This window comes from Ictidomys tridecemlineatus, chromosome 13 (assembly GCF_052094955.1).
Source record: "Ictidomys tridecemlineatus isolate mIctTri1 chromosome 13, mIctTri1.hap1, whole genome shotgun sequence".
NCBI classification, from domain to species: domain Eukaryota; kingdom Metazoa; phylum Chordata; class Mammalia; order Rodentia; family Sciuridae; genus Ictidomys; species Ictidomys tridecemlineatus.
The window spans coordinates 72,872,677-72,899,723 of NC_135489.1; the positions used below are offsets into that span (position 1 = coordinate 72,872,677).

At 37.7% G+C, this 27,047-nt stretch overlaps 1 protein-coding gene and 1 pseudogene across 1 annotated transcript in view; one reads left to right on the forward strand and one right to left on the reverse strand.

Moving 5' to 3' along the window:
• Positions 1–4,894: 4,894 nt before the first annotated feature.
• Positions 4,895–9,261, reverse strand: LOC101956733 (transcription factor AP-2 gamma pseudogene; annotated as a pseudogene).
• Positions 9,262–13,995: 4,734 nt separating this feature from the next.
• The window catches only part of LOC144369691 (methylglutaconyl-CoA hydratase, mitochondrial-like), a 63,381-nt gene continuing 50,329 nt past the window's right edge, over positions 13,996–27,047 (forward strand). The window contains exons 1-2 of the mRNA XM_078029826.1: positions 13,996–14,063; positions 14,175–14,262. Coding sequence (XP_077885952.1) covers positions 14,061–14,063; positions 14,175–14,262 — 91 coding nt within the window. The 5' untranslated portion in view covers positions 13,996–14,060. The remainder of the gene's footprint in view (positions 14,064–14,174; positions 14,263–27,047) is intronic.

Genomic DNA, 27,047 nt, shown 5'->3' on the forward strand with positions numbered 1-27,047 from the left:
AACTTTTTAAGTGTATAATTCAGTAGGTTTTAGTTTGTCTACCATGTTGCACAATTGCAACCATTATCTAATTCCAGGATACTTTCTTTAAACTTTTTTACAAACTTCTACATCCCTGTCTTCTGATTACCTTCTCCCCTCTAGCCTTTGGAAACCTCTAATCTTTTTTCTGCTGGTAAAGATTCACCTATACTATATTTTTTATAGAAATGGACGGTACATGTGGGATTTTTTTTGGAGGGGGGGTGGTAATCTGACTGATTTTCAGATTAGTATTATCAAGGTTTTTCCATGCCATAGCTTCATTCCTTTTTATGACTGAGTAATATTTCATCATATGGATACATCACATTTTGTTTCCACTATTTGGATATTATGAATGTTTTTGAATATTTGTGTATGATTATTTGTTTGAACATATGTCATGTGATAATTTTATGTTTTTTTAGAGGAACTATTGAACTGCTTACTGTTAACATATCAGATGTGTAGTTTGCAAATATTTTCTCCTATTCTGTGGATTTTTAATTTTTTAAATAAAGTCTTACAAGGTTTTTTTTCTTTTGTTACTTGTTTTTTTGGTGTTTCTTAATTATGAAATTTACCTGGTAATTCAAGATTGTGAAGGTGCATACATGCACACACTCATACTCACACACACACACACACACACGCATACACACAGACACACTTCTAATAATTTTGTAGTTTTATTGTACATTTGTATCTTTGATTCATTTTGAGTTAATTGCTGTATATGATGTGAGGAAGGGGCTCAACTCCATGTTTTTTTTCCATGTCAGAATTACTTTTCCTACAATAATTGTTGATAAACTTTTTTTATTTTTATATTTTGCCATTGAATTGTCTTGGCATCCTTGTCAAAGACCAGTTGACTTGTAAGTAAAAAGGTTTATTTCTGGGCTCTGAATTTGTTTCCACTGATTTATGTGTATGTCTGTCCTTATGCCAGTAACTTCACTGGTTTTTTATAGTTTTGAAAGAACTTTTGAAATAAGTAAATATAAGTCCTTGAACTTAATTCTTTTTTTAAATTATGTTTGATTCTTCTGGGTCCCTTGCTTATTAGCTTATTCATTTCTGCAAAAATGGTAGTTGGAATTTTGGTAGAGATATGTATGGAGATCAGTTTGATTGCCATTTACCAATATTAAATCGTCCACGAACATGGGACATATTTTTATTTATTTAAGTCGTCTTTAATTTTTTTCAGTGATGTTTTGTTGTTTTCAGGATACAGTCTTGAACTTTCTTGAATTTATTCCTAAATATTGAGTTCTTTGAAAATGTGTTCTTTTTTCATTATGTGGCACCCCTCCCCTTTTTACCCATGTAACTTTTCCTTGGTATGAAGCCGGCTTTTTATGAAATTAATGTAGCTGTTCCTGCTTTCTTTTGATTATTGTTATCATGGTATATCTTTCTCCTTACATTTGCTTTTACTCTTTTACTTTTACTTTGCATCTTAAATATTTTAAGGAGGTGTCTTATAGACAACGTGTAGTTTGGTATTGTTTTTCTTGGTCTGCCTGACAGTCTGTCTTTGTTCAAAGTGGTAGTGGTTTAGATCGCTAAGTTGTCATTCTAATTGATATGGTTGGATTAATATCTACCATATTTATAGTTGCTGTTTATTTGTTGCCTTGTTCTGGTTTCCTGTTTTTGTCTTTTTTCTTCTACCTTGTGTGTATGTGTTTTTTCCCACTGCTGGGAATTGAACCTAGAGTCTCATGCATGCGAAGCACGTATTCTTCCACTGAGCTACATTCCTGCCCTATGACTTTTGTGGTTTTAATTAACATTTCTGTGATTCAATTCCCCCCTTTTTGGCATATTTAGTTTTTATAGTGTTGCCAGTATTAGTTATCTTCTTATTAGTATATCCTATAAATACATAACTTTCTAAATACCCTTATTAGAAATATTCTGTAAAAAGAAAGGACTTAGTTTGGCTCAGGGTTTGGAGGTCCATGATCAAGTGGTCCCGTATCTTTGGGCCTCTAGAGCGCATGGTGGAGCAAACTGCTAACCTGCTGAACTAGGGGGCAAAGAGATGGAGAGCAGGGTCCGACAGTCCCCTTGAGAGCACTGCCCCAGTGACCTAAGGCCTGCCTCTCAGAAGTTCATGACACTTCTCATAGTGCCACCCTGGGGACCAAGCCTTTATTTATTTATTTTTGGTACCAGGATTGAACCCAGGGGTACTTACACTGAGCCACATCCCACATCCCCAGCCTCTTATTAAGTAGCTTATGGCCTTTGCTAAGTTGCTGAGGCTGGCTTTGAATTATCGATCATCCTGTCTCGCTGGGATTTTAGGTATGCACTACTGTCCCTGGCCCCAGGTTTTTATTGTATGAACATTTGCAAACATTCAGCATCGCCCTACAGTTCATGATATACATTTAGAGGTAATCCAAGTCTATTTTCAGATAACACTGGTATTTCAAGATTCATGGGTATTTTGTAATAAAATATTGCTAATTCCTTTCTCCATTTTACTTATACATAAACACACATAATTGAACATGTTGCTGTTATTATTTTGAATAAATTTTTATCTTAGACCAATTAAAATAAGAAAAACAATGCTTTTAATTCTACCTTATTCCTACTCTGATTCTTTACTTTCTTATGTAAATCTAGAATACTGACTTATATAATTTTCCTTCTCTCTAAAAAATTTTTTTGTTCTATTTTTTAATTTGTTCTTTTTAGATATACATGACAGTAGAGAGTATTTGGACATATTATACAAGCATAGAATATAAGTTATTCTAATTGGGATCCCAATCTTGTGATTGTACATAGTGTGGAGTTTCACTGGTCGTGTATTCATGTATGAATATAGGAAAGTTATGTCTGATTCATTCTACTGTCTTTCCTATGCCCATCCCCCCTTTGTCTTTATTTCCTTTTGTCTAATTCATTGAACTTCTATCCACTCCACCATTGTGTTTTAGCATCTGCATATCAGAGAGAACATTTGACCTATGGTTTTTTGGGACTGGCTTATTTCACTTAGCATGATAGTGTCCAGTTCCATCCATTTACTGGCAAATGCCATAATTTCATTCTTCTTTAAGGCTGAGTAATATTCCATTGTGTGTATATTACATTTTCTTTATCCATTCATCTGTTCAAGGGCACCTAGGTTGGTTCCATAGCTTAGCTATTATGAATCGAGCTGCTATTGATTGATGTGACTGCATCACTGTAGTATGTTGATTTTAAGTCCTTTCTGTATAGATGGAGGAGTGGATAACTGGGTCAAATGGTGGTTCTATTCCAAGTTTTCTATGGAATCTCCATATTGCTTTCTAGAGTGTTTGCACCAATTTGTAGTTCCACTAGCAACGTTTGAATGTACCTTTTCCCCAACATCCTTGCCAACATTTATTTTTACTTATATTCTTTTTTTTTAAAGAGAGGGAGGGAGGGAGGGAGGGAGAGAGAGAGAGAGAGAGAGAGAGAGAGAGAGAGAGAGAGAGAGAATTTTTAATATATTCATTTTTTAGTTTTCGGCGGACACAACATCTTTGTGGTGCTGAGGATGGAACCCGGGCCGCATGCATGCCAGGCGAGCGCGCTACCACTTGAGCCACATCCCCAGCCCTTTACTTATATTCTTTTTTTTTCTATCCAGAGTACTTTTATTATACAGGTATTATATGCACACAATGATTGGGGAAACATTTACAGGCATGTTGTTCAATTCTAAACCTCCATTTCACCCACACCAACTATAACACACATTCACTGTAGGGTGAATAAGCCCCACAGGAAAGAGATGCCAAGTTACTGCTTTCTGAACAGAGAGCTCCGATTAAATAGAATCTTCCAAACCAAGAACAAAGCCCTGTATGTTTTTTAATTCTTCATACCCTGTGTACAGATGAATAAAATCTAAAGAAGTGTTATAGATTACCCCACCACCATTAAAAGTTAGTATTAAAATCGAATCCTATTTCTCAAAAACTTGTAAGAAGTGCACCAGTATTTACAGACCCCATTAAATTATGCATAAATAAAATCTGTACACTGAACACACTGTGCCTCAAAGTACAGAGCCTCCACAGGGACTTGGGGGTGACAGGCGGCAGCAGACGCTTGTGTTCACCCTTTTCAAGTTTACTCAAAAATCAAGATCTGAAATAAATATGCAAATAAAGCTTCAGTACCTTACAAGAACCTGTCGTTTCAAAGAGTCACCCACTTAAAGAGTTAACTTTCAAAGTTAAAAAAAAGACAAAAGAAAAATGAAATCATCAGCAGGCATTGTTTCTACAAGTTTCCTACAAACCAGAGGCCCCTGTTAGCCCGGGTTTGCACCACCCAGCAACTGCTCACTGGCCACCCAGCACTCGGTACCTCTGCCTCCTCCTGGAGGGCACGATCACCATAGAAGGTAGATACAGACTGATTTTTGAAAACAATATTTAGTGGACATAAAAACCAGCCATATCTTAACACTGAAGGAAATAAGTCATCGTTGATCTGAATCGCATCAATCGGATGTTTCAACAGCTAGGCGCATGGCTTCTTGTCAGCCCTGGGGAACTTATGAGAAGGTTCCACTTTCAGAAGAAGAAGGGATGGGGTTCCAAAATATGAACACTCAACAAGTAAAACAAAAACCAGTACTTGTCACCTTGGGATCCTGTGTCCAAGGTCAGACACTGAAGTGCTGGGGAAGCCACAGCGATCCAGGAGGGCAGGTCAAGATCCTGCAAGCCTCGAGTGACAGAGGCCTTTGAATAGGTGGATAGGGGAGGTTGGAAGCTCCTCCCCCAGCAGGAGGGGCGTCCTGGTCTGTCCCAGTGGAGAAGGATTCCTCAGTCCTTTCCCTTCCCGCCCTCTGCTCACCCCCATTTTACTTCCCGTGCTTCTCCATTTTCTCCAGGGTCTTATTAGAATCTGAGGGACTCTGGTCTCCGGGGTTCATATAGGATTTGTCTATGACAATCAGGGCTTCTTTGATGTAGTTCTGCACCGCAGACACAGTGGCGCAGATGGCCTGGCTGCCAAACCCTTGGGTAATCAGGCTGAAATGAGACAAGCAGTTCTGTATGTTCGTTTCCAAGACCAGGGAGGGCCTGTTGTTGCCATGGGCCTTCGGTCCTGATTGAGGAGGTCCGTGAATTCTTTACACACTTGCTGAGCTGCCAGCAGCTTATTCTTCCTCGTCGCCATCTCATTTCGCCCTCCCAGGTGAGGCCTGGTTAAATATTCAGCCACCGGCTTGCTAGGAAACTCGGCTTCACAGACGTACGCAAAGTCCCGGGCCAAGTGAACAGCTTCGCCTTCCACCAAGGATGTCAAGAGGGTCACATGAGCAGCTTTCCGTCTCCCAGCGGGAAGATTCAGCCCAATCTTGTCCAACTTCTCCCGCAAAGATCGGCCTCCATTTTTGGACTTGGCTCTTCTGAGAACTCCTCCCAGCAGTGAGGCATTTAAACATTCAGGCGGTGACAATCGCCTCTGCACTTCAGCCACCGTCACTTTGTATTTGGACGTGGAGCTGAGGAGGGACCGTCTTCCTGGAACCGAGCAGAAGACTTCACTGGGATTCATCACGGCTCCCACCAGCTCCTTCTGACAGGGGAGACCTAGGGGGTTCTTAGTCATGGAAATGGGACCTTTGCGGATTACAGTCTGATCGGGCCCAAGCAAGTGTGGGTCGTCAACGTTCTGCACCTCTTCCATCTGGTGAGCCATGTCGTGGAGTTCTCCGCCAGCCCCGCGGCGTCCAAGGCGTGTGCGTGGGGCAACAGCAGGTCCGAGCGGCGGTAGGCATCCCTGCGGGCGCCCACGGCACCTCCCTCCAGCCCGGAGAGGTGGGGGAGCAGGCTGGCCGGGCGCCCGAGGTGCGAAGGCAGAGCTGCGCCCTCCTGGCTCTGGCGGCCGGGCCAGGCCTGCTGTTGGCTGCCGGCGTCCGCAGGCTGGTGCAGGGGGTTGATGGCCGCAGCGTAGGCTTCGCCCAGATGCGAGTAGGGATCTGCCGACTGAGAGTAAGCCAGCTGCTGGTAGGCGGTGGAAAGTAGGGTGGCGGCTGGTATTCGGCGACTCCAGTGTGGGACAGCGGCGGTGCGGAGCTGTAAAGATGCTGCCCTGCCCGGCCAAGGAGAGGTGGGGGATGCGCGGGTTCCCGTTGCTACTCGCATCATGGCGATCCTGGGGGGATGAGTCCGCCGAGCCCAGCGGCGAAGGTCTGGACGCTTCGGTGGCCACGACGCTCAGAGGCGCCTGCTCAGGACCTCGGTCCCAAGCCAGGTAAGCGCTGGGTAGAGGCAGCAGCCTGCCATCCCGGGGTGAGTCGGCCTGCAGCAAACGCCTAGTCGAGCGCGCTCGCTCTTCAGCCCGCACATGTTGGAGTCGCTACTTATATTCTTGATAATTGCCATTCTGATTGGAGTGACTTGGAATCTCAGTGTAGTTTTAATTTGCATTTCTCTAATTGCTAGAGATGTTGAACATTTTTTTTTCACATATTTTTTGACCATTTTTATCTCTTCTGTGAAGTGTTTGTTCAGTTCCTTTGCCCATTTATTGCTTGAGTTTGTTTTTTGGTGTTAGGTTTTTGAGTTTTTTGTGTATCCCGGAAATTAGTGCTATATTTGAGGTGGAAGTGTCAGATTCTCTCCCATTCTGTAGGCTCTCTCTTATGTTCTTGATTGTTTTTTTGTTCTGAGGAAGTTTTTCAGTTTGATCCATCCCATTTGTTGGTTCTTGATTTTACTTCTTGTATAAATAATTTCTTCTACTAATTTTTGCAGGCAGATCTACTGGCAATATATTTCCTCAACTTCTTTTTTTCTCTTTTAATCTGAGAAAGGCTTACTTCTGTTTTGCTTTCAAAGGATATTTTTACAGTTTTAAGAATTCTAAGTTGGAGGTTTTTCCCCCCCTCTCAACACTTTAACTATAGTCATATGTTGCTTAATGGGGCACACATTTTGAGAACTATGTCATTAGGTAATTTTGTCATTGTGTGAACATCATACAGTGTACATAAACGTTGATGTTATAGCCTACATAGCCTGCTGTTTATATAGGATGTATTGTGTGTGTGTGTGTGTGTGTGTGTGTGTGTGTGTGTGTGTGTGTGTGTTTTGCTTGTAGCTCCTAGGGCCATGATGAACAAAATAATTTGAGATTAAATTAAGCATGAGAAAAAATGATGGAAATCATGAGATGTGTTAAACGTGTGATATATGTGGTTACTGCCATTGTAACATAGTGTGCTAGTAGAAGGAGTGCACTCTAAAATAATGATTGAAGAAATAGCATAGTAAATACATAGACCAGTAGCAGTCATTTATTACTATTATCAAGAATTTATTTGCTATACATAATTATATGTGCTATACTTTCATATGACCAGTGGCACAGTAGATTTGTTTATGTCAAAATCATCAGAAATATGTGAGTTATGTATTGTGCTGCAGTACTGGGATGGATTTGACATCACTAGCTGATAGGAAAGTTTAAATTAGTTATAATCTGTGGAACCACTGTTGTTTATGTGATCTGTCATTGACTGGAATGTTCTCACATGGTATAGGCATGACTGTATTTCACTCCAATCTCCTCTTGCTTACCTCATTTCTGAGGATAAGTTGTCTATAATTTTTTTCTTTGCCCCTTTTAGTTGAAATTTTGATTCTCTGACCTCTTTCAGGATTTTTTTTCTTTGTCTTTGATGTTCTAGAATTTGAAAATGATGTGTCGGGATGTAGTGTTTTGGGTATTCATCCTCCTGATCTTCTATGCCTTTCCTGAATCAGTGGGTTAGTGTCTGTCATTAATTTGATATTATTGATCATTATAGTTTCAAATATATATGTAATTATATGTATATTTATGCATATGTGTATTTATATTTTGCACTGGGGATGGAACCCAGTAAAAAGTGGACCACATCTTCAGCCCTTTTTATTTTTTATTTTGAGACAGGGTCTTGCCAAGGCTGGCCTCAAATGGTATATGCCACCGCACCCAGCTTGGTTAGTTTTTTCTTTTCTCTCTTTTTCTTTCTGGAGTTCTCATTGTGTGTGTTACTGCTTTTGGTCTACAGTTCTTGGATTTGGTATCATTTTCTTTCTTTTTGTTTTCCAGTTTGGGTGATTTCTGTTGTGCTATCCTGAAGCTCAAACAATCTTTCCTTAGCTGGTGACTGGATTTCTCTGGAGTTTTTCTCTCTCATACTTGTCCATATGAAACTTCAGCAGTTTGCTCCAGTTTCCATACCTCAGCAGTAGTTCTTGTGGAGATTTATGCCTTTTTATTTTATATTATTTATATACTTATTTTATTTTTTAGTGGTTGATGGACCTTTGTTTTATTCATTTATTTATATACAGTGCTGAGAATCGAACCCAGTGCTTCACACATGTGAGGCAAGTGCTCTGCCACTGAGCTACAACCCCTGCACTGAGGCTTATACCTTTGAACTTCTGCTCAGACAAGCCACAATTCTCTGTCTCATTAATTTTGGGGGGCGGCAGCAGTTAGTCCTGGTAGGCCTCTCTTTTCTCGTAGTTCTACGATAAATTATTGTTTTTTCAGTTTCTTCAGGTTTTTTTTTTTTTTGGTTAGAATTGAGTGACAATTTCTGGCTTCTTATGCTGAACTGCAAAGTGGAATTCCAAGTTCATTGTTTTTGATTTGTTGCAAATTGTGTTTTCTAATTTCATTTTTGGGTTGTTCATTGTCAGTCTGTAATTATGTGAACTTTCCTGAATTCCTTTATTAGCGCTTTTTTTGGATCTGATTTTCTCTTTATAGGATTATGTCCTTTATGAGTGGGAATTACTTCTTTCTTGCAAATTTGTATGATACTTACTTTCTGTTTCCTTTTCTTTCCTTTTCGCCTAATTGACTTGGCTAGAACTTCCTGTACAATGTTAATGTGGCTGTGGTGAAAATAGGCATTCTTCTCATTCCTTATCTTTGAGAAAGACTTTCACTTTCATTGCTGAATCTGGTGATGTCAGCTGTGGTTTCTCATAAATGCCCTTTATCAGGTTGAGTTAAAGTTTCTATCTCTTACTAGTTGTTGCTTTAATTATTTTATAATCATCCAAGAGAGTTAGGCTTTGTCATATGCTTTTTCTACATTAGTTAAGATGATCTTATGATTTTAAGAATTTTTTCTTTATTCTATGGATGTAGTGTATTACTTTGATTATAGTATGTTGAACTTCTCTTGCATTCTTGGAATAAATCTCACCTGATCATGATGTCTAAAGCTCCTATTATGCTTTTGGTCTACAGTTCTTGGATCTGGATTGGTTTGCTAGTACAGACTGAGCATCTGTACTCTGAAAACCTGAAATCTGAAATGCTTCAGAATTTGTAACCTTTAGAGTTTTGGGCATGTTGCTATGAATGGAAAATTCCATGCCCTACCTCATGTGACAGATGGCAGTCAAAATGCAGGCAATCTAAAAATAGTGTGTAAAATTGCCTTCAGAATACTTATAGAAGGTGTATGTGAAACATACATTAGACTTTGGTCCTGTCCTGAAGACATCTCATTATGTATATGCAAATATTTTAAAATCCTGAAAAAATTTGAAATGTCTTCTGGCCCCAAGCATTTTGGTTTTTGTTTTCTTTTTTTTTTGGGGGGGGGAGGTGGGGTGGGAAGGTATGTCTTTATTCTATTTAAATTAATTTTTCTTATATATGATAGCAGAATGCCTTACAATTTATATTACACATATAGAGCACAATTTTTCATATCTCTGATTGTATGCAAAGTATATTCATGCCAATTCGTGTCTTCATACATGTACTTTGGATAATGATGTCCATCACATTACACCATGATTTCATCCCCCTTCTCCCCCTTCCCCTCCCACCCCTCTTCCCTATCTAGAGTTTGTCTGTTCCTCCCATGTTCCCCCTCCCTATCCTACTATGAATCAGCTCCTTATATCAGAGAAAACATTTGGCATTTGTTTTTTTGGGATTGGCTAACTTTACTTAGCATTATCTTCTCCAACTCCATCCATTTATCTTGCTTTTTTCTGATCCATTCTTTGTATTGTGGCCTAAATGACCTTTTTTTTAAAAAAAAATTGTTATATATGACAGCAGAATTCATTACAATTTATATTACACATATAGAGCACGATTTTTCATATCTCTGGTTGTACACAAAGTAGAGTCACACCCTGAATGGCCTTTTTTAAAGCAAGTGTGAACTTAGAAATAAATTTTTACAACTTGTTAAAAGACAGTAGAAGAAACCTGTAGCAAGCATAACAATTGATGAAATGGCAGAAGCATTCTCATTAAAGATGTTGATAAAATAAGGAAACTTGTTATCTTTGCAAATCGTCTGTATTCGTTTTGTAATTCTAGTTAAAGTAAAATGGTAAGAGAAGGAAATGGGAAATTTAAGTCACCACTGGAACAGAAAAATGTTACTGCCAACATTTCTAGATGATGATTGCTCATGTCCTTGGAAGATTGAAGATAATCACTCATTAAATCTGTTAACTGTTCATAAATTTTCTAGGAAAATACTAAAGATGATACCACAAAACTTTTCATATACTTATAATATGTGATTAGAAATTATAACTGAAATAGAAATAAAAGCCTTCACAAGAACAAGTAGCCTTCCAAAACATGTGCTAGAACTATGCCTGAAAGCCTACAGGTCCCCCCAAAAAGAATGAAAGACCTAAAAATGTAGAACATTACACCATGTCCTGGAAGAAAATGATTTAATAGGCAAATAATAAAAATAGGTAATTCATAAAAGAGCTAATGAACATTTAACTTAGTTAACTCAACTTTAGTTCAGAAAATTGGTGAAACTCATTATAAAAGGACATTATTTTCCCATATATTGTCAGAGATATGATATTCAGTATTGAGTGATAGTCCGGGGATTCTCAGTTAACGTATTTTTAGGAGGCTCCCTTTATTGTCCTGCTTTATTATAAAGTATATAGATAATGCAAGCTCCTTAAAACATACTTTAAAAAAAATCTCTAAATATAGTATGGAACAAAGGGAACATAAATTATGGTAAAAACGTCAATTTCATAATGTAAGTTCAAAAACTGCTGGAATTAACTATGGTAGAAGCATTTTGATGGAATTTTTAATAATGATATCAGCAGTATCTAGCAAAGTTTATGATAAAACATTAGTAACTTAATGCACCAAAAATGTTTGTGCTAGAAGGAGAGATAGTAATTAGGTACTTGTGCTGTAAGTTTTATGTGTGTCATATCATTTGGTCCTCGCACTATGTCTCTCCTTGGCATTTGGAATTATTTATATCTTAATGAAGAAACTGAGGGTCAAAGTGGTTAAATAACTTGCCCAAAGTCAGATAGCTAGTAAGTGATAGACTGGGATCTGAGCCCCAGCTCAGAGTCTGCATTCCTAGCTTCTGCCCCTGGAGTACATACCTTAAAAGACATTTCAGCTTCCCTTTAATTCAAAACCGAACTCAGGAGCTTTACCCCTCTCCAGATCTCACATTGGTCATTTTTAATAGATTTTATTCATTAAATGTTATTTCCTTCTGTCCATTTGCTGAAGCCAGGAATCCCAACACTTCTCTTCAGTTCAGTTAATCCTTAGTCCAGTCATCAGTGACTCATTTTAAATTGTACCTTGAATAGCTCATGAATCCTTTCAGTTCCCTTTATTTCTACTACTGTCAGCCTCAGCCAAACCTGACATCTCCTGACTGGACTACAGAGTGTGCCTTGAGCTTCTATCCTGTGCACTTCTGGCTGATCCCCTTTCTCGTTTTGTGTGTGTGTAGGTGTGTGTATATCTGCTCCAGAGGTTACTCCTTGTTCTTAGGATAAAGGCCAGATTTTTAGCAGGACTTGAAGGGACATTGAGTCCCTCATTGAAGACCTTGAGTCTTGTACTCTCTTCTCCATTCTCCTCTCTGTGGACTGTTACTGGTTTGTGCTTTTTCCTGTGGGGAAAATGGGACCAGGACTGATTTATGCCTTCTCCTGTGTTTCCTCTGCCTGGAATTCAGCCATCTTCCGGCCTTCCCACCTTAATGCATTCTTCTCAGCTCACCTCAAATAGTGGGTAAGCTTTTGTTAGCCATCTCCCTTTGTCTCCAGACCATATCAGTTCTGGCTATAAGTTACTATATAGCATATCTATAGTAACATTTGTATACAACATTTTGATTATATAGTCTGCTGAATATTAATGTTTATCTTTCCCTCCTAGACTCTAGTTCCTTGAGGGCTGAGTACCAAAATGCATACTCAATATAGTTTAACGAACACATCTCATTCACAGTTAGCTACTAAACTGAAGCTTGAATGGTGAACCATACTCATTGAAGTGTGGAGTTTGATTGCTCCTTACTGGCTAAAGGTTCTTAACCTCTTCAAGTCTTTCCTTATCTGTTAACTGAGAATAAAAGTAGTGCCTACCTTTTGGATTGTGAGGATTATGTGAATTAGCAGGGATAAGGCACTGGAGCAGTGCCGGGTGCATACTAATGTGCTCAGTTAGTGGAGCCATTGTCATTCCTATTGAGACCTATTCAGGGTCACACAGTATTTAACATACAGCCTGTTGTAGATATCAGTTCTCCTGTTTTTCTCCATCAACTGAGATCATTTGGAATTCTTAAAACAACAGCTTTGCAGTTTCTTGAACAGACATGTGTACATTTCATTGTCTTCATTTTACTCAGTTAAAACTAAGGACCCTATTCAGCCCAGTAGAAGGGCTGATATATAGTGCAAGTTTGTGCTTACCCAGGAGACAAGAAAGCTGAGTACAGGTTGCATAAGATTTTGATTATCCATTTATGGTCTTTGAATTCATGTAGTTTGAAATAAATTATTAAAAAATTTTAAGGAGAGATGAATTCTATGCGTAAGAATTGCTTTTCGAAAATTGATCTGCTGCAGTTGGAGTGGGGGACTGTATTTAGGTGATAGTCTTTGATAGAATTAGAAGAGTTAGGAGGGAGATCTCCATTTTTATAAGATGATGATCTCTGTTTTATACAGATTGAATTTGAATTGCTCATAGGTTTTTAAAATAGAAATACCCTCAGGTTTAGTGTGTGGGACAGAAGTCATGAGAAAAGCCTGGGGTTGAAATAAAGAGAATTATAACAAAAAGCATTAGTGAGCTGTTAACTGGTATATCAGCAGAAAAACAGATCAGGTAATTTTTATATGTGACAAGGTTTTGTTAGCTGTTATTTCTGTGTACTGTATGCTTGAAGTGATGAAGCCACATTTTAAGTACTGTCTTATAATCCAATTGTTCACTAATAAGTAACTTTCTCTAGTGTGTCTGATTTAGTGATTTAAAATTTAGTAAAATGTTACATTTTATCTTGATGATGCTTACAGAGATAAATTGAAGGGTCATGAAGTTCTTCCCTAAAAGTAATGAACATTAAGCTATAGTTTGATTTTATAAGTTCTTTAACTATCATAGTTTTTTTAAAAAAATATTTATCTTATATAATGATGAGATACAAGATAAACAGTTTTTTAAAACTATGATAGTTATACAAAATACATGTATGAAGATGTGAATTTGGTATCAACATATATAATCAGAGATATGATAAATTATGGTATAATGGTGTATTAAGAATTGTAATGTAAAAATAAATTTAAAAAAGGCATAAGTTGATGACTATGCTAATTAGCTTAACAAGGGCAAGCATTTCATGTATACACATATCCAAACATCTGGTTGTATATTTTAAATATATATCACTTTATTTGTCAATTATACCTCAATAAATCCAGAAAATAAAAAAAACTGTTTATCTTATAAAGGAAACTAAATATGAAAATAAAGATGAATAAAGTCTTGCAGGAACCTTACGGAGATGGTAGGTTTGTTAAGTCCCAAGGTAGCTAGGTGTACTAGAGTCTGTGTTCTCTGAAAATCTCACTAACTCAAGTGTTATGCTTTCCCCCCCCTTCACTTAACCAGGAATTGTGGTGCTTGGAATAAACAGAGCTTATGGCAAAAATTCACTTAGTAAAAATCTTATAAAAATGGTGAGTGTAAAGATTAAACTGTTTGTTTCTAATTTTAAGATATAGTATTGATATCAATCTGAAAATTATCTTTTTTTCTTTTTCTTTCCTGTTCTTCCTATTTTGGTTTAGTTATCAAAAGCTGTGGATGCCTTAAAATCTGATAATAAAGTTCAGACTATAATAATCAGGAGTGAAGTTCCAGGGATATTCTGTGCTGGTATGTAAATGACTTTTATTGTGAAATTATATTTAAGAGTTAGTGTGTCCTCAGTAGTGGCCCATTGTTCCTTCAAATGTTCTGTGGTTTGGTTTAAACTTCATTACTGGCAGCAACTTGGTCTGTTTTTCATGAGAAAAATAACATGTTTACTCTGTCAGCATTAGAATCTTTTGCAACATGTGGGCTTGGTAAATTCTGTATTTACCAAAAAAATATTTTGAGTCATTAAAATTTGCTTGTGGTGCATACATAAATCATATTTATGAAACATCAATTGGGAAGAAAAAATTAGGTGTCCAACAAAACATTATTCCCTGTATGTTAGTTGTTCAGAAGATGCGCGAATTGACTGGCAGTTGCTGCCTCATCTCAGAGTGCCAAGTATAGATAATTTGCTTTGAAGATGGGTGTTTATGGTAGTATCCAGGTGGGGGCTGGATGTGTCTGTGCTATCTGCGGTAGCAAAAGATAACTAATTCATATATACATTTTTGTGTTTGTGTTGCATTTCTCAAAACTAAACATCAAGTTATTTTGCATTTTCCCTATTTCCTAGTATTTCTAAGCCAAGATATTAAATGAATCTGTTTCAACAAGTGAAAAATGTGTGTGATCAAAATAAAAAAGCTGATAACATGCAGCATCATTATTATTAATTTATTTATTTACTAATAATCAAATAGAGACAGAAGTTGATTGAAGCATAAAACTATTTTATTTCAACAAAAATATAAATAGGGTAATTTTCTTGAAGTAATCAGACATTTAAGTCAGTGCAGTGTTTTATTCATTGAACAAATTTTTATTGAGTGCTTAGAATTCTATATTTGGAACAGTTCTTAGAACATGAGGGTATATTTGTAGACAGATGTTTTTAGAGGTGCCTAATTATGGCCTGTATTCTTTAGTTACTCAGTATTTTTAGGTTTTAATCTATAGCTTCCACTGTAAAACATAGAATTTTAAAGTATTAAGGAATATTCATCGCAAAAGTTTTGGCTGTGGTAAGGTTTTATTGTTTTGTTATAATGTAATGTAGCATACCTAAAAAAGGATTGCTTTAACTCCATTTGTTTCATCGAAGAACATAGAATTACTGTCCTCAGATGCTTGGGTGATGATGTTAGGCATTCAGGCTTCTGTTTTCACATTTGTCAAAGTTAGTGCTATCTGCCTAGTAGGGTTGGTGGAGACTTTGATGTGACAGTGTAGAGAAAGCACAGTGCACTATATTTGTCCCTTTCTACCCTTAGGGGATTGGTTTCAGGACTCCCTGAACCTTCGCCCTCAATTCCCTCCGTGCTCCCAATTTCCATGAGTACACAGATCAGCAGGTGCTCAAGTCCCTTATGTAAAATGGTGTGGTGTTTGCATAACCTACCCACATCTTTCCATATACTTTAAATCATCTCTGTATTACTTATGTTACCCTGCTGCAACCAGTGTGGCCAAACTAGCAGTTCCGGCAAGGGGTGATGGGAGATTAGAAAAATAAAGACTCAAATATGCAGATTTTTGAAGATAACAGCTGGGATTGGGTGGAGCACTGCTCTCTGAAGGAGAAGCAGGTCTAAAGAATCATGCTAGCAATCTTTATTATATATGGCTCATTCAGATTCAAGATATTCTTTGCAAGCATTATTCTTTGTATTCATGAAAGTTAGCAACTTTATGCAGCTTATTCCTCAGTTACATTCTAAATTTGCAATGTGCAACCTTAGGAGGTTTGTGTGTCCCTCAAGAAAGTCCATTGTCTAAAATTACTGTTAATGCAGGCAGGTTCAGGAGCAGCAGAGCTGGTGAAACATTGTGGTTGTCCCAGGAACTGGGTGCCTGAGATCAAGGTCTAGACTGATAAGACTCTTGCACAGAGCTTCCTCATGGAATGCGTTACCATAGCAAGTAGGCATCTTGCACCTTTGCAGATTAACTTTCCTAGGCACTAAGCATGCCACAGCCATGAAGACATCAGGGACCCCAATTTCAGACACTGCTCTCCCATCTACTTGTCACCGCTCTTCACAATGCTGAATACAATGTAAATGCTATGTAAATAGTTGTAATACTATATTGCTTAAGGAATAATAACAAGGATACAAATCTGTACATGTTCAGTACTTATGAATCCCCCCCGCCCCCCCCCGCAAGTATTTTCTGTCTGTGATTGGTTGAATCTGAGGATGAAATCCATGGATACAGAGAGCCAACTGTATCCAATAAGTGATAGCTGTATGTTTCTTATAAAGGTTTTACATTTATTTTCAATTCTTTTTCTTGAGCAGTGTGAGGAATTTAGACCAAGAGAATTAGGATTCTTATATGTGTAACTTTTAGGACAGGGTTAACATGGTTTTGAAGTAAAAGGCTCTCATACTATGACTGGTGGCTGTGAGGTTCTTTAGGGGCTGCAGGGTAGCTTATTAGAAAGTTGTAGTGTTAGGATTTTTAATGCAGCCTCAAATAAAAGATATAGTGTTAAGTTTTAAGGCAGGCTCAAATATATGAATATACATGAATCTCTGAGGAGTAATGGTGATATTGTGAGGAAAGAACAGCACCTAAAAAAATAAAAATAAGTGTTGTCGGATATAGTGGTGCACCCCTGTAATCCTAGCAGCTTGGGAGGCTGAGGCAGTGGATGCATGTTCAAAGACAGCCTCAGCAATTTATTGAGACCCTGTCTCAAAGTAAAACTTAAAAAAGGATGGGGATGTAGCTTAGTGGTTAAATGCCCCTGGGTTCAATCCCTGGTACCAAAGAAAGAAGAAGAAGAAAAAAATAGAAGTGTTAACATTCATATAACTGTTCTCTTTCTGTTGGTAATAGATTTGTAATTATCACAGTGTAATTACTGGTAGAATTTAAGAATTTTTAAAATCTATTTCTTGGTCTTGGTAACTCATTTGTTCTTCATCTCTACATTAGTAATATTGCTTGAAAAAGGCTTAATACTTCAGTACAGTTTGAAACTGTTAGAGGTTGCCCTTTCCCCCCAAAGGGCACATTAAATAATGTACCAGATGCTGTTTATCAGTTGAGTAGGAGCTTTTGAGTACCATCCCATCTACTATCTTTGCTTTATGTACTTTTAAATTTTTACATGATCAGGGTCATCTTTCATATTTTAACTTATGACATTTTTTACTATATTCTGCCCCAAATCAGTGTTCGATTTGTAGAAAAATTGGGCCAAGTCATTTATTTTAGTTAGTGTATCTAATTGAACCATTCGATCAGATTTCTCTGAAAGGTTTTCTTCTCTTACATGTACTTGAAATAGGTAGGCCACTGGGGTCTGTCTGTATATATTTGTGTGCATGAAATATAGTTCCTGGTAAATAAAGTCTCTTTACCATTAAAAGAGTATTTAAACTCATCATAGCCTATATTTGTCATAAATATCTTAATTTTAATCAGGCTGCATTTATTTGTTATTGTTGAAGAATTCAATCTTTCACATTATAAAATCTGTAATTTCTTTTCTGAAGTAGCAGTAATAGTCTCTTGACTACAACATCCTCAGAAACTGTATATTAATTTATTGGTTATTCTTGTGGAAGAAGAATAACCTTCCCTGTCCCCACAAAGTCACTCATTTTCCCTCTTCCCTCTTGGCTTTCACAAAGATTTCTGTATACATCAGCATTCCAGTGGTACCTTGTTCATTTCTAAAAACCTAAAGTGTGTGAAGTAGTTGTGCCTCACATTTCTTTTTTTAGTATTGGGAATTGAACTCAGGGGGTGCTTAGCCACTGAGCCACACTCCTAGTCCTTTCTTGTATTTTATTTAGAGACAGGGTCTCACTAAGTTGCTTAGGGCCTCTGTAAGTTGCTGAGGCTAGCTTTGAACTTGGCATCCTCCCATCTCAGCCTCCTGAGCCTCTGGGATTACAGGTGTGCGCCACTGCACCCGGGTTGCCTCACATTTCTTGAGCATATGAGCTGCTCTCATTCTTTGAGAATCATCTTTTGTCTTCTCAGAACCTAACACCTAATCCTTTAAATAAAGCATTGATTTGCTGATGCTGTTGTAGTGTTGTTGGGATGAGTTTTAAGTAGCTTCTTTGAGTAGTCACAGACCACTTTTCTTTTCACTGATAGTGTTTTGATTGCTGACTAGATTCATTTCCCTATATCCTTTTCCTAAAATGGTAGGAAAATAGATAAGATTCCTGCGTTGTATTGGAGGTTGGATCACATGATTTCTAATTTCCATTTAATTTAATTCTAATTTCCATTTATTTAGAATTCATAACTATATTTTACTTACATTTTTAATTTTTAATCAAATTTTACATTAAAAAACCATTAGATCAAAATGTATAGAAAATTATACTGAGAAATCTCCATTATTTTCCTAAGAATAATAATTTAATAATTTTTATCCTTTAGTATTTTATTGTGTTAATATATATGTCTATGGATGAATATAGACATGCACTTATCGGAATGTTAAGCAACTCTTTAAAGCAATACATATAAAGGCTATGTATGATGGTGTGGAAAACACCTAAGAGTAGACAGTTGTATACAGAATGTTATGCCCATTGTTACTCTAATTGTGTGAAATGTCTATAAATAAAATCATGATTTAGGGTGGTATTTCATTTTCTTGAAACGTTTCTGAAATGATAAATTATATTAACAAATTATGTTAGGCAACTACATATAAAGTAATAACTTCAAAAAATTATAAAGTATGTTCATCTATTTTTCTGTTTTGATAACTTAAATTGTAACATCAGCTGAGTTCCAGAATTATTATTAAAAATTTGAGAGGCAGAATTTTAGACTGAAAAGAAATGTCAAAGAACAATTCTGATCCTTTCAAGTTGTAGAATTTCAGTTTGTAGAATCTCTGTGAGGTGAAGGACCTGATTAAAGACCCTTAGCTTAGTTACTTCTCTTGATTCCAAAGGCAGGGCAAGCACTCTGCTGCAGAGTCATCCCCCTTGGCGCTGCCTGTCAGTTTCCTTTATGTGTTTTCAATCTAAAATAAAAGAAGTATGAAGACTTCTTTTTAAAGAAATTTTTGCAATTAAAATTTTACGCACTTACCTATCTTAGTGGCCCTGTGGCTTGGGAATCACTTTTGTATACCTACTTGTAGATTAGAAGACTGCTTCTGGGTTCATGGCCTGCCTTTACTTCTCTCAGATATTGAGAAATAGCATTTTGATAGTCAACCTTCTTGTGAAGCATTGGCTACATAATGATGAGAGATTGACTTGAATGTGTGTTGCTGCCCCTGTATGTTGTAGAAATTATTTATTTATTCACTTTAAAAAAGTTTACTTTATTTTTTATGTACACAAAAGATAAAATAATTGTCACTTTGAAATGTTTAGACACTCAAAATTTTAATGTATTTTACCTATAATGAAATTAGGGGAGAATTCTTTTGCTTATGCTATTGCCTTAGATGGAAACTGTAATCACAGTCATCTGTTTATTTTTGTTCAACTCTTCTAATACTTCCTATCAGAGTGCATGTGCATTGTTTTTACCATAACATTTAAAATGAAATTTTATGAGAAATTACTGAGATTGAGAGGTTTTTTTTGTTTGAAATTCCTCAAATAGCTGATAAATAATTCTTGGTAATTGATTACTGTATTTAGAACTCTAAATTGAGTGTTTCACTGAATTATATCAGTGTGGGCTTTTTTTCCCCTCTCAAATAAAGTAAAGGTCATTTTGCTTCTGCTTTTGAATTCTAGTAAATTGTGTTATGACTAAAGACTTCTCACTAATATTGTCAACATGCATTATTGAATACTTGTGTATTGTTTAAATGAATACAGATGTCATGACAGGAATAGTTATGTAGGAGCCTGTGATCTGTTAAATATTGTTTCAGATTCTTAATTGTTATATGTTTGCCTAGTAGTCACTTTGAGAGTTTGATAAGTAATGTAAAAGGGACATACACCATGAATATATGTTAGTTCAGTATGTCAGCATAGAGTTTTTATTGTTGTATATGATTAAAAATTATTGAGATATAACTTACTTGCAATGAAATTTATCATTTTTAAGGGTATTAATGAGTCTTGACCAATGTTTGAACCAAGATTACACTCATTATAAAGATCATGTTTATAACTTTAAAAGCTTTCAGTCCCTTTCCCTTACTCTGAACTCTTATTAAAATCTAGGTCTTTGTGCTGCTGCTGTACTTTCGTCTTTTCTAGAATTTCTTATAAATGAACTCATATTCTAGGTGGTCTTTTGTGTTTGGCCTCTTTCACTTAGTGTAATAATGCTTTGAACTTCACCCATGTTTTATGTTTCAGCAGTTTCATTTATTTGCTGAGTGTGCTTTTTATTTCCTTGCTGAATATTTATTTTATATGCTGAGTAGTCCATTGTATGAGCTGCTTTTTTTTTTCCTTCTGTTCACCACTTGATAGTTGTTGATAGTTTCCATTTTTTGTCTTTTGTCTTCATTACTTCTGTGTTAGCTTTTATTTACTATAACAAAATACTTGAGTTAACTTAAAAAGAGGAAAAAAGGTTATTTTGACCCATAGTTTTGCAGGTTCCAGTCCATGATCTATTAGCCCCATTGATTTGGGTAGCATATCATAGAGAGAGTGTATGGAGGAGCAAAACCACGCACATCAGGAGCCAGAGAGCCAAGGAAAAGGAGAGAAAGGTCCAAGGTTCCTTTCTAGAGGAGGCCTCAGTTGGATTAGGGACCTCCCAAATCCTCTAACTCTCAAACTACCCTCTACCAATACTGCTACCCTGGGGACCATTCTTTAACACATGGACCTTCGGGGAGCTTTCAGTATTCAAACTGTTCCAGCTTCCGTGACCATTCGTGTACAAATCTTTTTGTGATTGTGTGTTTTTATTTCTCTTGGGTAAATAGGAGTGGACTGACTCAGTTTTATCTTAACCGTGTGTTTAATTTTGTAGGAAAATGGCAACTGTGAACAAGGCCCTGGGTTTGATCCCTAACACCAAAAACCCAAACAAATGAAACCCAAGAAACTTCTAGCTCTTTTCTGTATAATTTTTCATTTTCATCAGCAGTGTATAGAGGTCTAGGAGTTCCACATGTATTCCCACACTTTATATTATCAGTCTTTTTAATTGTGAGCCTCCTAATAGATATGTAGTCAGATGTCACTGTGGATCCAATTTGCATTTATCTAATGATGTGAATTTTGAGCATCTTTTTTTGTACCTGTTTGTCATCTGCATATATTTTTTGTGATTTGTGTGTTCAGGTCTTTATTGCATCTTCTAGAATTGTAAGGGTTATTTATATTATTCTTGGCACAGGTCTTTTATAGAATGTGTGCAGATTTTTCTTCCTGCTGATTGGCTTGCCCTTTTCTTTATAGTTTAAGAACAAAGATTTTTCATTTGGAGACTTTCTTATCAATTCTTTTTCTTTGTGATTGATAACTTTCTTATGAATTAAGGAATGTTAGTCTATCTCAAACTCAGAAAAATTTTCTCTGTGTTCTCTTCTAGTACTTCCGTAGGTTTTATATTTTACATTGAGGATGTGATAAGTTGATTTTTGCATATATCATGAGATAGAGATTGAGATATGATAGTATGATTAAAAAATGTATTAGGGACCTCCCAAAGCTTCTACCTCTCAAACTTTGTCCTACCATCAAAGCAAAGAGTCCTAAAAACCCTGAAAATTTCCTGAATGGTGAGAAGGCCTTCTCTTTGATAGAGATGATATAAGGTATGGCCGCCAGCTGACTTCAGGATGGAGATTTCTAGTTAGGAAAACAATTGTGGGATCAGAGGGTTAGAAATTCTAGCATCCTTGCTCTCAACCACTGGGTTATAGCGAGGGGCCAGAGATTTGAGTTCAGTCACCAGTGACCAATGATCTAATTAGTCAGGCCTGTGTAAGAAACCTATGTTAAAAACAGTGGGATTCAGAGAGCTTCCAAGTCGGGAAACACATTGATGTGCTGGAGAAGTCAGGGGAGTGCCGCATCCCTTGCCCTATGAATCTGTTTCTTTATAATACAGCTATAAAAGCAAGTAAAGGGTTTTCCTGAATTCTAAGAGTTATAGTGAATTAATGAATCTGAGGAGGGGCTTATGGAAACCCCCAATTGGTTTCCATAAGTTAGTCAGAAGTATCAGTTGCCCTTGGGATTTGTGGTTGTTATCTGAAGTGAGGACAGTTTGGTACAACTGAGCCCTTAGCTTCTGGGGTTTGTACTAACTTTGGGAGTTAGTATTAGAATTTAATTGGATTGTTGTATACCCAGTTGGTATTGGAGAATTGGGATAGACGACCCCCCCAAATTTGGTATTAGAAATAGTATTAGAAAAAATAATATTGTTGGTGAAAGCTCATTGTCCCTGATGCCAATCCAATAACGTGGACACGGTTTTGAAAAAAAAAAAGGAGAAAGAAGGTTTATTGCTTTGTTATCAGAAGAGAAACACAAGGTACTCCTGTCCCAAAGGCTGCAGTTCTCCCCATCAGCAGGAACAGGGGGCGTTTAAAGAGGTGACCCAAAGGCTACATTCCACAGGTTCTGTCTAGATGTCTAGAGTCGTAATTCACTTGTTAATTTGGGAGATAGTCATTTCTGAGATCTTCTGGTGCCATCCCCAAAGCCTAGATGACTTTGTTCCTATGGTGGGTGTCTACTGCGGACAGATAACTCTGCCCAGGATGGGAAGAAAGGTAATCCTGTTTCCCTTGATGTTAGGGATGGAGAGAGAGATTAGGAAGGAACAGGGAGAGAGGAAGAGAAAGAAACAATGTCCATTTAAAAAATAAATTGTAGTATTAGAGCAGCAAGGTGTATATTCAAAGCATAAAGTGGACACTGTTGCAGTATCATGATTGGTGTCCAGCATGGAGTTTGCTAGATGGACTCACAGAAGTCAGAAGAGTGCTCTACTTAGCTTGTTACCATTTCTAGTTGATCCACTGGCTAAAAGTAAGGAAGAACTAAATATTGCCTGTAAAAAAGTAAATAATAATGGATCACCTCCTTCTCCTATTCAGTCTCCAGGAATACAGTGTACAGGAGGCAGAATCCAAGGCTCACAGAGCTGCTGTATCTGAATCCAGGAGCTTGTGAACATGTGACCTTACATGCTAAAGGGGACTTGGCAGAGAGGAGTTTTCTTGATTTACCCAAAGGACCCAGTGTAAAATCAAGGGTCTACATGAGAGGAGACAGAAGGAATCTGAGAAGGAGAAATGACGAGAGAAGCAGAAATTATAGGGATGCAAAGAAAGGGCCCTGGGCCAAGGAATACAGACAGCCTGGAGAAGCCCAAGAGGCAGAGATGCACGTCCGGAGCTTCTGGGAGGAAGGCAGCCATGCCAGCTCATTTCAGACTTCTGCCTAGAGCTGCCAAGTCGCCCCTCTGAGTCTGTGGTTGTGGTCCAGCAGCAGGGGAAAATGATGCCAAGTGTGCGAGGTGTCTTCTACTGCGGCCATCACCTTCTTCTCGGGCTCTCACTGCTTGCTGTCTCCTCCTGTCCACTTCCCTTCTTACTCTGTCCAGCCAGAGCTCATTCTCCTCCTGGGCTCATTGCTCTGTGTTCCCTCTGCTTGGAAAAGCCTCTGCTCAAGTGTCATAGAAAGTGGTTCTCATCACTTTTGCTGAAGCAGACAGAAGTGCTTCCCCCACTTCTGTCGTGTTTTTCTGTATTTAGAACTTCATCTTTGAACTTTTCAGTTCCTCAATTTATTTTTCATGGTTTATTATCACTATTATTTTCACTACTTATTTATAACCCTCACCCATAGTTAGGCTTCTTCCCTGCCTTCAGGGGAAGGCCTATTGCCAGAACAGTGCGTGGACCGTAGAAGGTAGTTTAGCAAGTAGATCACAGGATGGCTGTGTCAACAGTTTTGAATGGTGAGCAAGTAACATTGGCAAAGTGTCATGATTAAATAAAATGAGCTTTGTTACACAGGACATGTGTAGGTGGCTTGTGTGGTTAAGAAGAATGACTTGTTCTTGAGATAGTGTCAGAGTCTCACAGATGGGAGATTATAACTAGGGTACCAGTAAAAGCTGACCCCTCTCTTACCCTCATGAATTTGAAGTGGGGGACTGGTGTGGATTAAAGTATCAGTTTAATTACTTACTGTTAAAACGATTTGGAAATGTGATTTAGACACAGGTCCAAATAGATTCTCAGTTCTTTCACTGCCTCCAATAACAGAGATGCTTTGGAAGAGCAGAGTTGCTTGGGGGTGAGCAGAGAATAGGCTGCTCTGGAAGGTGGACAGATGATCAGAAGACCTGAGCTATTTTCCCTTAGTCCCCTCGCACCAAGTTGACTGGCTGGGTTGTAAGGAGGGCCTTGGGGCAGCGAGGAGCAAGAGGGTCTTCCGAGAAGCAGGCTGAGCCAGCTCTTGAGCTGGGTCAGGATTGGGAGAGCTCCAGCTAGAAAAGCAGAGTTAAACAACTTAGAAAAAAGTGAGCTTTTTATTAGTCAATTCTTGGCAGTTGATCTTGAGCAGCGGCATTTGCTTTCTTAGGGGTTTCTCTGGGAAGTGGCATTATTCTGGCTATCAGCAAACATTTTTCAGTCATAGGCCAGATATTTTAGGCTTTTGGCCACCTTACAAACTTCATCACATATTCCTTATTTTACTTTTAAAACCCTTTAGAAAAGTGAAGACCATTCTTGAGGGCTGTATTAGTAGTCCATTTTGTGTTATTGTAACAAAACACTTGGGTCAGGATACTTTATAAAGAAAAGAGATTTATTTTGGCTAACAGTTCCGGAGGTGCAGGGTCTAGGAGCCTCTTTCGATGATGGTCTTCTTGCTAACAGAGTCCTGAGGTAGTGCAGAGCATCTCATGGCAAGAGGCAGGGAGTATGTGTGTGTACGTATCTTCTGGTCTTTCTCCATCTTCATGTAAAATTATCGGATTCATTAATTGGCTGCACCCTGATGACCTTATCTAATCCTATTCACATCCCAGAGGTCCAGTCTCTGAACCTTAAGTTAGATTAAATTTTCACTCTTTTCATACCTCACGCTTGGGTAAGACTGGCCTGTCTCGGCTGCTGTTTACTGACCCATGGTCCTTACTCAGTTATTTTCTCTCCTCTTTGCTTAAACCAGTCCATTCCCTGGAACCTGGCCCCTCTGCAGCTGCAGGAGCCAGGGTGAGAGACATTGGGCGGAGGGGAAGAAGCCAGAGATGCCTGGCTGTGGAGGTGTTATGTCTTGGCGTGTAGTAAAAGTGTTCACTGATCTGCAAACAGCTGGATTACTCATAGTTCAAGAAATATTTTGTTGAGTGACAGCTCATGTGGATGAATGTTAGATTGGAAAGTGAGTACCAATTAGAATGATCTTGAGGTTTATGGTTTCCAAACCCCCCCTGAGAAGAATTTCCATGTGAGTAACTTTGGACTTTTGGGGACAAAATAAGATTGAGATAGATGAAGGTAGTCAGTGTTTTTATATTCTCTGTAAAAGTAAAGACAACATGGTTAATAAATGCCAATCTAGAACTGGGGTTGTGGCTCAACAGTAGAGCGCTCGCCTCACACACATGAGATCCTGGGTACAATCCTCAGCACCACATAAAAATAAATAAACAAAATAAAGATATTCTGCCCATGTATAACTGAAAAAATATTTTTTAAAAAATGTCAATCTAACTTACTCACGTTAAAAGCAATCCTTTCATGTGTTTGGAGGAGATGGTCCAGTACCATTACTCCATCTCAGTCCAAGTTGCGGGTGTCTGGTTTTGTTTGGTGGGGAATGGGGTTTGAGGAATCAAGGTCTAGGTGCTCCATGTGCTCATTATTGTTTCATTGTCTTTGCTACTAGGCCCTTTCCTGAGACAGAGCTAAGAAATAGATAAATTCTATATTATATACATACACATGTATTTAAATCAATTCCTTATTTATACATTGAAAACCATGAGTTCATATGACACCTGTGTTTTAGTTCAACACCGCAGAGTTCGCATCTTCTCTTCTCCCATTCCATATTTGTGTTGCCAGCTCAGTCCTGTCATACTCATAAGGAGTTTCAGAATTGCTGATCCAAACCACTCTGACAAACAAATTGCTGATCCAAAACCCTCTGACCAGAGCTTATTATTTATTTATTTAGACTGAGAGTATATGATCTGTAATCATAGGTGATACTAGCAGTATTGTTTTGAAAGTTACTTATGTTATTTCTCCTTCATTGTAGTTGTTTTATTTATTGAAATTAAAGTTAGGTGTATGTACTCTTGTTAATTTTATTTTCAATACATAAAATATTAACTTTGGTTTCAAAAGTCAAAACTAGTTAGAGATAAGAGAAGTATCTTGCTCTTTCCAATCCCTTTCCTCTAGTTCTCATCCTTAAGGGAGTTAATGGATGTCATTAGTTTCTAGATTATACTTCATATGCTTCCTTTTGCAAAATTAAGGATATATCCACTTATTAACCTACTTACATTCTTTCTTACATAAGTTGCAGTGTGTGTGTATATGTGTTTTGTAGTTAGCAGTACCTCCTGGGCATCATTTCATATTCATAGAAATGTGATGATACCTAGGTGTGTATGAGTGGTTATTGAGGCATTTTCAAGATGGAGAGGTTACCACAGTTTGCATGTGTATGGAATTGATCCTGTCCTTATGGAGAGGGATAACTGATGTCACTTTTAGTAGAGAAGCTTTGAAGTATGCCAGTGAGGCTGGGGTGCTGGACAGAGTGGGAGGTTTTGGTTTTGGTTGGTAAAAGGATACTTTATTTTAAGGAAAAAAAATGAAGTCCTGTTTATTAGAGTCTTAA